We start from the raw sequence: 15,737 nt of genomic DNA on the forward strand, positions 1-15,737 counted from the left end.
CCCACACAATAAATTGGGCCAACGAATCTGGGTCTGCTATAAACAAGACAAAAACACGTGCGGAGCACGTGGAATGGAACACAATCTTGAATTCTGAATTCTTAACCAAACGCGTCGCTTTTATGGGCAAGGAAATGGCCAACGCAGCACGAGACAACAAAACCCAAAAAAAAAAAAAAAATTTGACCTTTTCTTTTTTAAGGTAAAAAATAAAAAAATAAAAAAATAAAAAAATAAAAAAGAAATTTTGGAAATCATTTGTGGAGATGACGAACGGGCGTTTGAGAAAATTCTGAAGAAGCAAAATACTGAAATTTATATTTTTATTTTTTTAACGAAACTTTTATTTTTTAAATATAAAAAATAAAATAAAAAAATAAAAACAGTGAAAGAGAGCAGAGCAGGAAGAGATAAAAGAGTGCTTTTTTATTTTTATTTTTTCAGCTTTTCTGCTCACTATTTATCTCATCTGTCATGGCGAATATATCAAAGCCAAGGCCAATACTGCCCATCTTCAGCTGCAATTCCTTGATATCACATTCTGGTTTCTTCTTCGAACTCCTGATGTTCTTTAATCTGGGTTCACTCTAATTTTTCACATACTTTTGTTTTCCGGATTGAGTTTGAAATGGCTGTGGCTATGGCTTCTTTGAGTACTGGGGTTCACTTGAATTGTAATTATAGTTCGAGGAGCTTTCTTATTCCATTGTCAAGTGGGTCTTTTGTGAATGGATCCTTTGGCTTTAGCTTTGGCTCTAAACGCTTCTACATTATTCCTAAGGAAAGGTATGCTAATCAAATGTCTTTTGGTTTTCGAATTTTTTTCCTCATTTATTATGAGAAAAAGATTCTATTGGTTTTTGTTTGGTGGTTTGGATAGGAAGTTGATAAGTTTATTTGTTCAGCTACTTCACAGATTTCTATCGCTTTGCCAAGCAGCTATGTTTTCCTTTTTGAAAATTTCTTTTAATTTTTTTTTTTCATGGATCTGTCTTCTTTGTTTTCTATTAGTAGTCATTGGGCTTTCCTTTGTTATAATTTTAATCGTATTTCACTTAAAAGTTTCGGCACCAAAAAGTTGTTTATTTATTTATTTTTAGTTATATCAGTTTTGGAATATGGAACATGGGATTCTACTATTTGTACTTAGTTTGTTTATTTGATGTCTCTATGATGATTGTTGGTTTTCTTTTCCAGGAAGGTTAAGAATCGAATAAATTAATGGGGTTTGAATCTGTCTTTAGCTGTGTTTTGGGTTCAAAACAGTCATTATATATTTTAAAATTAGTAATGGAGATGGATCAGAGATTTTTTTTATATTATCTTTTGCAAATGAAGCCAAAATTATTAGGAGTTCTGAAGTCAATGATGACCCTAGAAAATATAACTGGTATCAAAACTCAAAGATAGTTGTTGGTTAGATTCATAGTGCTGACAGCGTTTAAAGCTCTATTTGAGTGTCTAGCCTGCAGCATTGAAAATGAAAGCATGCTGCAAAATGTATAGTGCATGCCATATGGCCTTTTGTTTAGATTACTAGCCATGGCTTTATTTGAAATGCATTGTTGCTATGCTTGTCTCTAAGTTGATGTGCCTTCTTTGACAGAATGTTATCGTCTACAATTGTTCCACGAGCATCGTCATCTACAGCTGTTGAGGTATTGGTCAATTTTCATTGTGTCATCCGCATGTCTTTTGTTGTATGTTCAACCTGCTAAGTTACCTATTTTGTTTTGGATGTTGGATTTTGGGGAACGGATTGTGAACAGGACGGGAGCCATAGTGAGACCGATTCAATTCCAATTCCTAAAGTAATTATTGACCAAGACTCCGATCCAAATGCTACAGTGGTGGAGATAACCTTTGGTGATCGACTGGGAGCTCTTCTGGATACTGTATAAAGCCAATACTGCTGCTTTAAATAACCTCTCATTAACTTGATGATTGTAAATTTGATTATGGAATACAATTATTCTACTTCAGTGAAATCTTTTCTTTGTTCCTAGCTAAGAGTGTATCAAATAATGTACATTAACTGTATAAATGGCTGCAGATGGATGCCCTTAAAAATCTTGGCTTGAATGTTGTCAAGGCAAATGTATATTTGGACTCTTCTGGGAAGCATAACAAGTTTGCCATCACTAGAGCGTAAGTTTGATGCTTTACCTATATATTTGAACTTCTGAAAACTGGAAGTGACTGCAATTTATGTTTGTTCTTATATTGTTGTTTATATTTGCTGTACAATTTGTGACATTGATAGAAAAATTGCTTTTTTTGTTTCATGGTGTTATTACGATGCATGATCCTCCTTTGCATGTATTTTTGAACTTCTGAAAACTGGAAGTGACTGCAATTTGGGTTTGTTGTTATATTATTGTTTATGTTTCCTACACCATTTGTGACATTGGTAGAAAAATTGCTTTTTTATTTCATTGTGTTTTTACCACACATGATCCTCCTCTGGTTCGGTAGTCATCATCATGTTAAGGTTATTGTACAGAAACTATATTGTTAGATTGTTTAGAAATCTGATTTTGTAAACTATATTATTAGATTGTTTAGAAATCTGATTTTGTATACGATGAAGTTTGACATTTCTTTTCTTTATTTATTTATTCGAATATATAGTTTTTTATTTTATTTAAAAGATAAACCCTTTGTTGTTGTTTTTAAACCCAACTTACTTGTCTGCTCCTACTTGAATTAAAAAAAGGTGGATCCATGAACTCATGTGCAAGTGAGCTAAAAATACGCTTATCCATGGATTATTAGGGGGACGTAGTTAGCCGTGTCCTGAATCACTATGCAAACCTAGCTTCTCAATTGAATTTGCAAGCTATTTTCCGAAGATGTATGTTTATCTTGTACTAGGCTAATCTGATTGACAAAGTGATAGGGTTTTTTTGCAGGGATACTGGTAGAAAAGTAGAAAATCCAGAGTTGCTTGAGGCAATTCGTTTGACAATAATAAACAATCTGATTGAGTATCACCCGGTATATGTTGTTTGATCCCTTTCTTTTTGCTTTCGATATAATATTTGGTAGCAAACCTCTTGCAAGAATATCTCTTTTTAAGCTTTCTGAATGTATTCTGTCTGTCTTTCAGGAATCAAGCTCTCAGTTAGCAATGGGAGTAGCATTTGGAATTGTGCCACCAAAACAAGAGGTGTTTGAACTCTTCTGCTCTTGAGTATTATTATATGTAGACATAAATCGATATTCTCTGCTGCAGATTTGTTGTTCTTTGGAAATTCTAATTATTTCAGCTGAAGCTTGTCTCTGATTGACATTGTTTTGCTTGTTGTATATGTATCAGTTGGTGCTGTAAGCCTGTGGTCATGCATGGGGCAGTTGTGCAAGTTAAAGCATGAATATAATTGGTTCTTCATAGTGATACACATACAAAAGTATTTTCAAATGTTGTTTTCTATACATTATCCTCAAGAGAGACATCTCGCAGCTTCCCCCTTCTCTCTTTTACTTCACATAGGGTCCATTGCTTGACTTTTTGTGAATTACTCAAATCAAATTTCCCAAACTACTATTTTACTGTTACAAAATTGAGTAGTTTGCTCCAAAATTCATGATTTTTTTTTTTTTCTTTTTTTTGGGGGTAACTTACAAAAGAATTGAGGGGGATTAGTGTGGATTTAATCAAAGCTCATTTTAAAAAAATTCTGCATATGCAATAATGCATGTAACATCGTTTGTATTACCTGATGGATAGATGATGCATGTGTCAAGTGTCAAAGTAGTGGAGTCTTGGCCCTATATATTTGTCCCAATTCAAACTTGTTATGCTCTAATTCCTCAGGTTGATGTGGACATAGCAACCCACATAAGCATCAGTGATGATGGTCCTGACCGAAGGTAATGTGTGAATCAGTATTTTTCTTGATTGACGGGCTCTTGCAACCCAGAAACTGCTATTGTGCTTTGAACAATAGTAATTGAGACTGTATCTCTACATCAGCCAATAGCAGCCATTCACGACATACTTGAATGAGAAAGTCCTGGGAAAATGATGTCTTATTCACTATTGTAGGTGTTTTGCTATTTAAAAAATATCTTCTTTTCTACAGTCTCCTTTATGTGGAAACAGCTGATCGGCCCGGACTACTTGTAGATCTTGTAAAGATAATAACTGAAATCGACATAGCTGTTGAATCAGGAGAATTTGACACCGAGGTGGTCATTTCTGGCTGTCCTACTGCACCTTTGATTTTTTTTTTTTTTTTTTTTTTTCCCACCTAGTGGCCATGTTTATTAATTTTTTCTTTAATTTTTGTTTGACAACCTAGGGTTTATTGGCTAAGGCCAAATTTCATGTTAGCTACAAGGGTAAGGCCTTAATCAAACCTCTCCAACAGGTAAGCTAAGATTCCAGCGATGAAAGAGCAGTGAAAATATAACTCATTATTTTACTATGTTAAATTCTGCGAAGAAAGATTTGAGTGACAAACCTCAGCCTGCTAAATTTGCATTACCACTAAGCTTGTTGACCTGTGTTGAAAACTATACGAGGCTCGGTGTCTACTTTTGTTTTCTGCTTGCTTTGATGTAAAAACTTATGGTACCAACTTTTGCAGGTTATTGCTAACAGCTTGCGATACTTTCTAAGGCGCCCAACAACCGAGGAATCTAGTTTTTGAGCTTCTAAGCATTACTAATGGAAACTTACAGGGAAGGATTTTGGAAATTGTCCAAAAATAATAAGCTTGAGGGAAATTCTAAAACACTGTTGCATCATTTTCTCGATTTGATGGATATATATGGACAAAACATTGATAGGAAGTTTAAATTTGACTTTGCAACAGAAATGTAAAATCAAAATTATTGAAATTGTTGTAATTACATTATAGTAACCCTCTTTGCCTCCTACGTTTGCTCGCCTTCTGTCAATAAAGCTCTCAGTGGAAGGATTTATGACCATGCCCCAAAATAAAATCAAGAAGTATATGAGCATGAAAATAATTATTGCATGTTTATTAGTGATCTTTCTATTTCTTATTGCTGTTTGAAATGGATTCATTTCTTGTATGTGCAAATATTGATTTTTGCTTTTTTTTTCTTTTTTATTTTTTGGGGGTAAAAATTGATTTTTGCTTTTATGGTCACTAATAAAATTTCTGTCATAAATTTTTGTTGGTTTATAGACTTTAACATGCTTTTCTGTACACAGAAAACAAAATAGAACTTCAATGCGTTTCGGGTGGCCTGCTCCGGTTGAAAAGGCTAGCCCACCGATGGAAAGGTTCGGACTTTTCATTTTGGGCCCAAAAAGTTTGTGGGTCGCACGACAAAAAAATAAAATATAAAAAGAATTCGAAGCTACCTAAATTAATTGTCCGTGATAGATTTTAAATATACAGTATGATTTTTTTTTTTTTTTCCTTCATATATGCCTCTAACATTTAAAGAAATTCCATTTTTATTTTGATCCCAAATAGACTATAACAAGAGCTAGAAGGATATTAAAAGTTTGTAGAAATATGGAATTCCGAAAGTCATTGTTTATCATACGTTTTAAGTTTTACTTTGGTTATACTTTTGACTAGTCTGTCTTCAAAGGGATGATAAAGTATGGGTTATAGTTGGCCTAAATAGAGATTCTACAAGAAAAAAATTAAAATAAGAGTATGGAAAATTGATACTAAATAGTGTTATAGTTTCATCAAGTGGCAAAACCATTTATTTATACAAAAAGAAAAAAGAAAAAAAGCCCCTTTTTTTTGGGGTCATGATTACAAATTTTCTAAATTTAAGAGGAGGGGGCATGATTCATACCCTTAACTTAGAGTGTAAATGTGAGCGGCTAAAAAATGGGGAAAAAAAAAATTGATTGTCAAATAAAACTTCTTCTTTGAGAGTAAATGATGATAGATAAGTTTGATGTATATTGGTCATAATTTAAATTGGATGAGAGAAATTTTTATTATCTCCAGATGTGATTGAATGTTCATAAAACTTGAAGATTAAATTTAAATGGTTATTGTTGTAAAAACATGTCCAATGATTCTATCCATTACTAAAATTTTTTTGTCACACATTAGAAAAAGAAGTAGCGGTTAAAAAAAAAAAATTTAAAAAAAAAGTCCTGTTCATTGGGTTAGTGCAAAGATTTTGTCAAATTGTGGCAAATAAAAAAAAAGGAGTTTACTTTTTCTTAAACAAAATAAATATTTAATAATACACTTATAAGGAAAAAAAAAATAGAAACATTTTTTATCCAAAAAAAATCCATACTTGAAAATAGAAATGATTGACACATTATCAATTAATTAAATAAAATATAAATAGAATAATTAGAGAATAACTTTAAAATAAATATTTAGTTCACATAAGTAAAATTTTTTCTATATTTTTATACTACATAGACAAAAATCCACCCACACATTGAAGATGATGTAAGAAACCCAAGTTTGATAGGATAATGAAGCATCTTTTGTAAAAGACCTTAAAGTGGACAATCACATAAGCAGAAACGGTCCCCAATCCTTAACTAAAAACTCTCCTCATTGGGAAGAGAGAAATGGATAACATACAGCTTCCATCCATACCGTCTCATGACTTGTGATTATATCATCTCTCTATCTCTCTGTCTATACATATTCTATATTCTATATCTATATCTCTATGTATCTTTCTATCTATCTATCTATCTATATATACATGAAATGCACCCTAAGCTTTAATCAATCAAAATGTCAACCACGGCCTTTGGGAGAGGAGCAAATTCCATAAACTCCATTTTTTTCAAGTATTCTCTCTCTCTACTCTTAGTGCTATATTTGCCTTTTTTTTTTTTTTTTCCTAATTTGAATTTCAACTCCAACCCTTCCTAAAGGGTCATAAAAGACATTTGACTACTATGCTATGATCCTTTTGAACCATGAAAATTTGCAGTTTGTGAATAATTTCTATTATATATATATATATATATATATTTTTTTTTTTCAATAGATGGCCCTCTCAATATAGAGGATTATGGCAAAGATTAAATGGAGCGCCTTATTTATTGTTATATTGTCAATTTATATGTGTGTGTGTGTGTGTGTGTTGACTTGTTAAATGCAGGCAAATAGGGCGAAAAGCTTACCATAAGAAAGGCTCTACTGGGGATGGCATACGCGAGAGCATGAAAGTGGAAGGTGAAGAAGCGAAGAAGATGAGCCAGGATAATTATTATGATTATCATAATAATAACAATAATAATTTCTGGATTCCTCATGAAAAGACTGGAATTTATTACCCAAAAGGCAATGAGAAAGTCATGCAAGATGTTCCTCCAAATGCTGAAAAAGACATGACTCCTGTCAATTGGTTTTCTTAGTATAATCAGTATGATTAATTTATTAATTATTCTATATTTCTTTAATCAGAAATGGAAAAAAAAATTAAAAATTTCCCATTTTAGTTCAAAAATTTGTGTATCATTCTACTGAAGCTTAATTTGCTACATATTTTCACATTGGAATATGCAAGGCAAGCAACGTGTTTATTTATTTATTTTCAAATAGAAAACTTCTTCATTCATCTAAGAAAAACATAGAGATTGTGAAGGAAGCATAGTAAATCAAATTGTGTAAATTTATAATCAGTTTTAATGTTGTTTTAATGATAAAGGATAATATTTATATAAATATTCACCCGTAAATTAATCAAAATCCCCTAATTGATAAGAAAATATGAAAGGTAATATGTATAAGAATCAGAGAAAATTAATTTTCTTGCTCTTAAAGCATTAATTAACTTCATAATTTTCAATAATGTTGCATATATACATGTATTTGCCACACTATAAATGCTCAAGGACACATTTAAATGACTGTTTGATTTGGTATCATAATTGTTGAAAGGTCGCTTTGCTTTGGTGTTTCTAGATTTTATTTTATTATTATTATTATTATTTTTGGTTTATAATTTGGATTAGACATGAAATCGTATATAGTAAGGATTTAATGCATTTTCTACGAGTGACATCATTGTGATTCCCCTTATAGAATATTGAAACGACAGAGGAGCTAAAAGTCTTCATCATTCTTTTTCTTTCAATAATAATTTAAAAGTATTGTTTTCCGAGTAAGACATTTTCTTCTCTACCCTCAACAAACATTACATGTCACTATTATTTATACTTATATCTCAAAACATGTTAAAATTTGTATATGAATCAGATAATAATATTTTTTAGTAAAACTCTTACTTTATGTAATATACAAATTTCTTTAAGCATCTGTAACCCTAATCCAACAATTAAATCATTAAAAATACAATTTTAGTTGAAGTTGAAATTCCTCCCTCATCTCAATTGTAATGATTTTGAATGTTCCTTAAAAATAAAAAAAAATAAAAAAAAGGAGAACAAAAAATTGAACTTTTGAAAATTACAATTATATTTTATCATATTTTAAAACCACCCATTAGTTAGAATATATGTCGAAGATTCAAACAATATAAAAAAAACAAATTAAGCACTATAAACCCATATAACTTATGGGCTGCTAGACGTTTTTTTAAGATAAAAATAACCTTAAAATATAAGAAAAAAATATTTATTGTTGCACATGTTACAATGATACATCTAACGTGATTAGCTATAATTAATATGTAAAAAGACAGATAAATATAAAAAAAAAATACAAACACATAACATTTTATTGTAATTTCCATATATATACATATATATTCAATACAAAAGCATGGAATTGTGACCGCACGTACGTATCGGACAACAAAAGTGTCCTGTGACTGTTTCCATCTTAAACCAAGTTTATGCTGCTGAATAACATTCTAATTCAATCAATACTTTATTTTATTTTATTTTATTTTTGGTTCTTCCAAAGTTCACCATCAAAGAGTAACAACAACAATAATATAAAAACAAAATAAGCATGTGTAATGACAACGCAAATACCAGCCCCATTCCATATTGGCTTAATCTATACATAAACATATACATATATAGATTCCAATCATCATCCGTACAAGCCTTTTATGATCCAAGCCAAAGCTACTAAGCATCACAGATGATGTGAACCACATTATTATAATTTAAGTTATTAAATATTACTACTTACTGATTACATTTTTAATTTTGTCATTTTTTTAAAGCTATCATATAGGTAGTCATTTATCATCAATGATTATCAACATTAATGATAGAATAGCACTACGAAATCTCTTCCCATTAACCGAAGCAAATACGGCGGCGTTGGCCGTGGGAGTAGGTGAAGGACAGCGGCAGCCATAAGGGAAAGACTTTTTTTTCCGACCACTTGGTGGTAGGTGAAAAATCAAAGTGGGGTCATTTGAAATGAGGACCCCACATTCCACCACCACCACCACCCCCACCGCCACCACCTCCCAAAACACTGCCTCTCGCACTCTCTCACCAACCCCATATACTTTACAAACCCCACTTTTTGCCTTTACAAGTCACCAACCATACTTGTCATTTTTGTACACATTTCATATTTTTCATAACACCATTTTTTTTTTTTTTTTCCAGTTTACCATTGATCAAAATATAATATTCCAATTGTACCCCTTCACCAACCACCAACTTTTGCCACCCAAACCACTCCTTGTTTCCTTGTATATTATGACGTTCTTCTCTTCCTTCACTTTGCAGGGCCAAACCAACTATCCCAACCCCCTCAACTCCTCCTTTTCATTAATTCTCTCTCTCTCTCTCTGCATTTCGTCTTCTTTTTCTTCTTCTAGTCATTAATGGCGGTCACCGAAACGAAACAACAAACAGACATCATTTTCAGGTCGAGACTTCCCGATATCTATATCCCCAAACACCTTCCTCTCCACACCTACTGCTTCCAGAACAAGCAGTCTCCTGAGCACGTCTCTCGTCCTTGCCTCATCAATGGCGTCACGGGCCAAGTCTATTCCTACGCCGAAGTCGAGCTCACCGCTCGCAAAGTCGCCGCCGGATTAAACCGTCTCGGAGTCCGACAAGGCCACGTGATCATGGTTCTGCTCCCGAACTCGCCGGAATTCGTCCTCACATTCCTTGGCGCGTCGTTCCGCGGCGCGATGACCACTGCGGCGAATCCTTTCTTCACTCCCGCCGAGATCTTGAAACAAGCCAAAGCTTCCAAGGCGAGGCTGATTATAACTCAAGCTGCTTATTACGACAAAGTGAAGGATTATCTGGAAGTACAAAACGATGCTAAAATCGTCACCGTCGATTCGCCTCCCGAAGGCTGCTTGCATTTCTCGGAATTAAGTCAGTCAGACGAAAACGACTTGCCGGATGTGGATATTCAACCCGACGACGTCGTCGCGCTGCCGTACTCGTCCGGAACGACAGGATTGCCGAAGGGAGTGATGCTGACGCACAAGGGACTAGTTACCAGCGTGGCCCAACAAGTCGACGGAGAGAACCCGAACCTGTATTACGATAAAGACGATGTCGTTTTGTGCGTTTTGCCTCTCTTCCATATTTATTCGTTGAACTCTGTTTTGCTCTGCGCGCTACGAGCCGGAGCCGCCATTTTGATAATGCCTAAATTTGAGATCGGCTTGCTCTTGAAGCTGATCGAGAAACATAGAGTGAGCGTGGCACCGATTGTGCCGCCGATTGTTTTGGCTATTTCCAAGTATCCTGAGCTTGATAAATACGACTTGTCGTCTTTGAGAGTTCTCAAGTCTGGTGGTGCTCCACTGGGTAAGGAGCTTGAAGACAGTGTCAGATGCAAGTTTCCAAATGTGACGCTGGGCCAGGTAAGCATTGATTTGGAAATTTCAATTTCTTTTTCTTTCTTTCTTTTTTGATTAATTAAAATAATAATCATGGTCCTCTTGTTTTTATTTTTTTGTGATTGTCCGTGGCTCTGGCTTATTAATTATAAGTTATCGAGACCCAAATTTGATAGAAAAATCAGGTCTGATATTGTTTTGGTAAAGCAAGATGTTTACATAGATTACTATTGTTTATAAAAAGTTTAGTGTGATGTCAAGGTCGCTTAACCAAGTCTCAAAACAAAAAAAGTGTCGCTTAACAAGTCAATGATTATGTCAAGAATTAGAATAATGTAATTGTCGCGCGCACACATGGATAAATTTTTTTAATTGTTTAATAATTTCTAGAAACTCAACATCATATATAGCAAAGAAACTGAATTTGTGGATAGATATGCGGATGTAATAGACAGCTTGTGGAGGGTGACTTATAGCGTGTGTTCAATTTTGGTTGAGCAGGCATAATATTTATATATTTGGTGGTTGGGAAGGCTAAGTGAGGGAAATTGGGTGAATGATAATGACATTTGGAGTTGGACATAATAAATAGACCAACTAAAAATGATGCTTACAATTATGAACTGAAAATGTTTTATTTTATTTTGTTCTATTTATATATTTTTTTGAGAATATATAAAACATGTCATGGTTTGCTAATTAGGCATACCTAATAAATCAAAGTCTTGACATTTTTCTTTTGACTGAGAATATATATATATATATATATATATATAAGAGGATTTCCCTGAACCCGGCTAAAAGGCAAAAAGCCATTTTACCCACTGTAGCTATATCTATTGCCATGTGGCAGTATCTAAGTGATGGCAACCTTAGTTAGTGGCAAACCACAAATTTCAGCTATTGCAATATAATTATAATACTCATCCTAAAGTACATGCCCATTTTGACTTGTCTTTGTACATAAGAATATATATTTAAAAACTTTTGTCCTTGCGGCTTGTAGTTATAAGTATAGATGATATATGCATCCGAGTTAATTTGTTTTTTTTTCCCAAAGTTTACAATGATGAATAGACCTTGAAATAACCCGTTTAATTCTTTTTGATGAAAAAAAATTATCGTAAAAGTAGGACTTTTATTTATAAGTCGAATTAATAATTAATAAGAAGGCACATAACTCCATCTTCAGTTATAGACTTAAAATAGGGTTGGTGGTACATATATATAGGGGCCTAGAAGTTAAATTCTCTGAAACGTCTCTCTTTGAAATAGTCTAAAAAGTGCTACGCTTTCTTGTCTTTAATCTAGAAATTCATAAAAGACCAAAAAAAAAATAAAAAACCATAGAGAAGAAGAATTTGGCAATCTCAAATTGGAAAAAAAGAAAGAAACTCTAGGTGTTGATTAAATCGTTCAAAATGTTTTCGTGTAATAAAAAGAAACTCTAGGTGTTGATCAAATCGTTCAAAATCTTTTCGTGTAATAAATATATGGAGTAGTTAAAGGTAGAGATCATTAAAAAATAATGAAGGGTTTTGAATTAATAAGTAACGTATATTTCAGGGATATGGAATGACAGAAGCAGGGCCGGTGTTGACAATGTCATTGGCATTTGCAAAGAAACCATTTGAAGTGAAAGCAGGAGGGTGTGGAACTGTTGTTAGAAATGCAGAATTAAAGATCGTTGACCCTGAATCTGGTTCTTCTTTACCAAGAAACCAGCCTGGAGAGATTTGCATTCGTGGTGACCAAATCATGAAAGGTACTTACTACTTAATTATATAATATATATATAAAATATATAATTAATATTTACACGGTGTTTCATTTTTTTATAATATGGTATGATATTGTGACTTGACCTATCGAGACGATTTTAATATATGTTTATAATATTGTATTATATAGGTTATCTTAACGATCCAGAGGCTACAAAGAGAACCATAGACGATGAAGGTTGGTTGCATACCGGAGATATTGGATTGGTCGATGATGATGATGAGCTCTTCATTGTTGATAGGTTAAAAGAACTCATCAAATACAAAGGGTTTCAGGTTGCCCCTGCTGAACTTGAAGCTCTTCTACTAACCCATCCTTACATCTCTGATGCTGCAGTTGTTCCGTAAGTCATACATTATACATAATCAATCTCATTTTACATATAATACTATGATTAAAAATATATGAACTAACTAATGTATTTAAAAAAAAAAACAAATGATAAAATTTTCAGCATGAAAGATGAAGCAGCGGGGGAAATTCCTGTTGCATTTGTGGTCAGATCAAATGGCTCCAACATCACCGAGGATGAAATCAAGCAATTTGTTTCTAAAGAGGTATATATTTATAAATAGAAAAAAATATATAGAAAACAATTTTTAATAGATTTTGGTACATTTTTAATATATATATATATTTATATGTGATGACAATTTGCAGGTTGTATTTTATAAAAGAATAAATCGGGTATTTTTCATCGAAGCCATTCCAAAATCGCCATCTGGAAAAATCTTGCGGAAGGAGTTGAGAGCAAAACTTGCTGCTGGATTTCCAAATTAGATATTGGGCTTGAAGTGATTAACTACATTACGGGGCCATATTTACTACATAATGTTTGGTTGTTGAACAAAATAACAACAATATTGAATTTCTCCAATTCATACCCATTGCCATATATAATTAACTTGTGAACTTGAAAATATGTGTAATTATTAATTAATGCTATAAAGACTTTGAAATTGATTGAGATGCTTCGAGTAATATTAAATCCTAATGGATGCGTCTATAAACATAGTTAATTACTTGGCTCAGCTCACTCACTCCCACTGGGAGTGGAGGAGGGAGCCTAAGTTAGTTTGATAGAAAAACAACCAGGTATTAGTTTTTCTTACATGCCTCTAACTTGATGAGCCTCTTCAATGCCTAAGTCTCCCTTAGAGTTTATTCCCTAGTTCTCCTTGCGAGCTTTTCTTTTCGGAATAATTAACATTCCCTATGCAACATGCCTGTCTCATTCATGAATTTACGCTACCCATTGCAAGCAAAAGAAAATTACAGAGTACACCGAATGAATGAACACCCTCACTCACATAAGGTGTATGTGTATACCTTCTTTCACATAAAATGTATATCCGATGTACCAAAGCTTCTCTCCATTGCATGCAATAGGGGACGCTATGTGTTTCTTATTATCACCTGGATTTTGGCTTTGATATTAACTGGTGTTTTAATTGTATCCGAGGTTTTTTGTTGGACCATGACCCAGAACATCATGTGAGGCCCCGATGCCATCATCTGGGACAGGTCAGAGGAGATAGATCCTCATCCTTGGACATAGAATTCCATACACGTGTAGCCCTTTTTCTCTACCCGAACTATATATCATTAATTACTTACAAAAAAAAAAAATAAAAATAAAAAATAATAATAAATAAATAAATAAATTCTATCATTAATTTGCTTACATTATTGTCTACAACTACGAGAGAGTTGGCGGACCGCTTTGTTGGAATGCGTTGAAGCATTGGATAAACACATTAATTTCTTCAAACTCTCCCCTCATTTAATCTGTTCGATCGTCTTATATATTATTTATTTTTTTGTTAATTTGGTAAAAATAGAATCAGGAGGACAGCTTGATCTTAGTTACACATATGTAGATGATAATTTCTATTTGCATTTTCCAATAATATATAAAAATAGTATACATATATGAACTTTTATTTTTTTTTAATATTTTTGCTTAACTCATCTTTATAATAATATTATCGGTTTTTTATCTATCATAAAGCTCTGTTTTAAATCATTTGCAGACCTCTATTTATGGCTTTGTTTTATACTGATTAGTTATACAAAATTTTTCTGTACCTACTGGGCTCTAACTTACGTCCACTATCATATGAGCCGTGTATTGTCGATAGCATTTATATACAAATATACATATATATATATATATATATATATATAGATATATATGTATGTATATATATTCATAAATTAGGAAGGATGATTTTTAGCACCAAGTCTTGATGTATAAGTTATTCAGTGACCATTGTTATAAGGATTTTCCCAAAGAAACTAGCATTTTTTTTTTTTTTTGAAAAGTAGCATTTACATACATACACATATATATATATATATATAGGTTTAGATCAGATTTTAAAGTTCCTAATTTTATTAGACCAATGCCTTATAATATGTTGTATAATAAATTTGTTCACGTAAAATATTATGAGATATTAGTTTGGATGAAATTCTAAACTTAAAAATCTAAACCCAACTTTTCATATATATATATATATATGATTATGTTAAGAAAAGGCCATCAATTTATTACCAAGAATAAATTGGATTTTCAAGTTTATTGCGCATAATACTGATGGAGAACTGTTGCACATTGCAACAAAGCAGTGTATATATATATATATATGATTATGTTAAAAAAAGGCCATCAATTTATTACCAACAATAAATTGGATTTTCAAGTTTATTATGTCCAATAAACTGATGGAGAACTGTTGCACATTGCAACAAAGCAGTACACACACACACACACACAACATCCGCATAATGGCACTCACATGCATCAATTAAAGTCTCTTCCTATTGAAAAAAAAAATTATAATAATAATAAATAAATAAAATAGTTTCTTCCTCGCAAGTAGGGGTGGGCTCGGTGCGGATTGGTTCGGTTTTTGAGATTTTTTTAAACCTAACCGACCAATTCGGTTTGGGTTGTTTACATAATCGAACCGAATCGAACCCAATACAAAAACCGAACCGAACCGAACCGACCATACTTGATCGGTTTAGGTTGGGTTTGCGGGTTGGGTCGGTCTGGGCTTCGTGTTGGGCCTCGGCCCAAATTGTATATATATATATATTTCGAATTTGGTATTTTTTGGACCAAAATTGTATAAAAATTTTTTTAGACCTTTTTAATCATCAATCTATATTTTAAATTAGATATTCTTTTCAAATTATTCTTTAAATTAAATAATTTTAACATACATCCA

At 32.7% G+C, this 15,737-nt stretch overlaps 3 protein-coding genes across 3 annotated transcripts; all 3 read left to right on the forward strand.

Moving 5' to 3' along the window:
* The first annotated feature begins 330 nt into the window (after positions 1–330).
* On the forward strand, positions 331–4,935 carry LOC107428193 (ACT domain-containing protein ACR11). Its single transcript, XM_016038684.4, has 10 exons — positions 331–786; positions 1,607–1,658; positions 1,770–1,895; positions 2,054–2,148; positions 2,913–2,997; positions 3,110–3,169; positions 3,818–3,873; positions 4,086–4,191; positions 4,305–4,373; positions 4,593–4,935. Exons 1-10 carry the CDS (start codon positions 629–631, stop codon positions 4,653–4,655), a joined length of 870 nt encoding a protein of 289 aa, XP_015894170.1. The 5' UTR covers positions 331–628; the 3' UTR covers positions 4,656–4,935.
* Positions 4,936–6,462: 1,527 nt separating this feature from the next.
* Positions 6,463–7,362, forward strand: LOC112493205 (uncharacterized). Its single transcript, XM_048462824.2, has 2 exons — positions 6,463–6,763; positions 7,081–7,362. The coding sequence occupies exons 1-2, from the start codon at positions 6,708–6,710 to the stop codon at positions 7,334–7,336; spliced, it is 312 nt and encodes a 103-aa protein (XP_048318781.2). The 5' UTR covers positions 6,463–6,707; the 3' UTR covers positions 7,337–7,362.
* Positions 7,363–9,620: 2,258 nt separating this feature from the next.
* Positions 9,621–13,468, forward strand: LOC107428172 (4-coumarate--CoA ligase 1). Its single transcript, XM_048462822.2, has 5 exons — positions 9,621–10,743; positions 12,286–12,484; positions 12,631–12,844; positions 12,956–13,058; positions 13,162–13,468. Exons 1-5 carry the CDS (start codon positions 9,736–9,738, stop codon positions 13,279–13,281), a joined length of 1,644 nt encoding a protein of 547 aa, XP_048318779.2. The 5' UTR covers positions 9,621–9,735; the 3' UTR covers positions 13,282–13,468.
* Positions 13,469–15,737: the final 2,269 nt, after the last annotated feature.

The sequence above is a fragment of the Ziziphus jujuba genome, chromosome 12 (genome assembly GCF_031755915.1).
Source record: "Ziziphus jujuba cultivar Dongzao chromosome 12, ASM3175591v1".
Classification (NCBI taxonomy): Eukaryota; Viridiplantae; Streptophyta; class Magnoliopsida; order Rosales; family Rhamnaceae; genus Ziziphus; species Ziziphus jujuba.

Coding starts and splice junctions, on each gene's coding strand:
- LOC107428172 (XM_048462822.2), top strand. CDS start 9,736: ATGGCGGTCACCGAAACGAAACAACAAACAGACATCATTTTCAGGTCG. Junction 10,744..12,285: donor CAAATGTGACGCTGGGCCAG/GTAAGCATTGAT, acceptor CGTATATTTCAG/GGATATGGAATGACAGAAGC. Junction 12,845..12,955: donor TCTGATGCTGCAGTTGTTCC/GTAAGTCATACA, acceptor TAAAATTTTCAG/CATGAAAGATGAAGCAGCGG.
- LOC112493205 (XM_048462824.2), top strand. CDS start 6,708: ATGTCAACCACGGCCTTTGGGAGAGGAGCAAATTCCATAAACTCCATT. Junction 6,764..7,080: donor ATAAACTCCATTTTTTTCAA/GTATTCTCTCTC, acceptor TGTTAAATGCAG/GCAAATAGGGCGAAAAGCTT.
- LOC107428193 (XM_016038684.4), top strand. CDS start 629: ATGGCTGTGGCTATGGCTTCTTTGAGTACTGGGGTTCACTTGAATTGT. Junction 787..1,606: donor TACATTATTCCTAAGGAAAG/GTATGCTAATCA, acceptor CTTCTTTGACAG/AATGTTATCGTCTACAATTG. Junction 1,659..1,769: donor CGTCATCTACAGCTGTTGAG/GTATTGGTCAAT, acceptor GATTGTGAACAG/GACGGGAGCCATAGTGAGAC.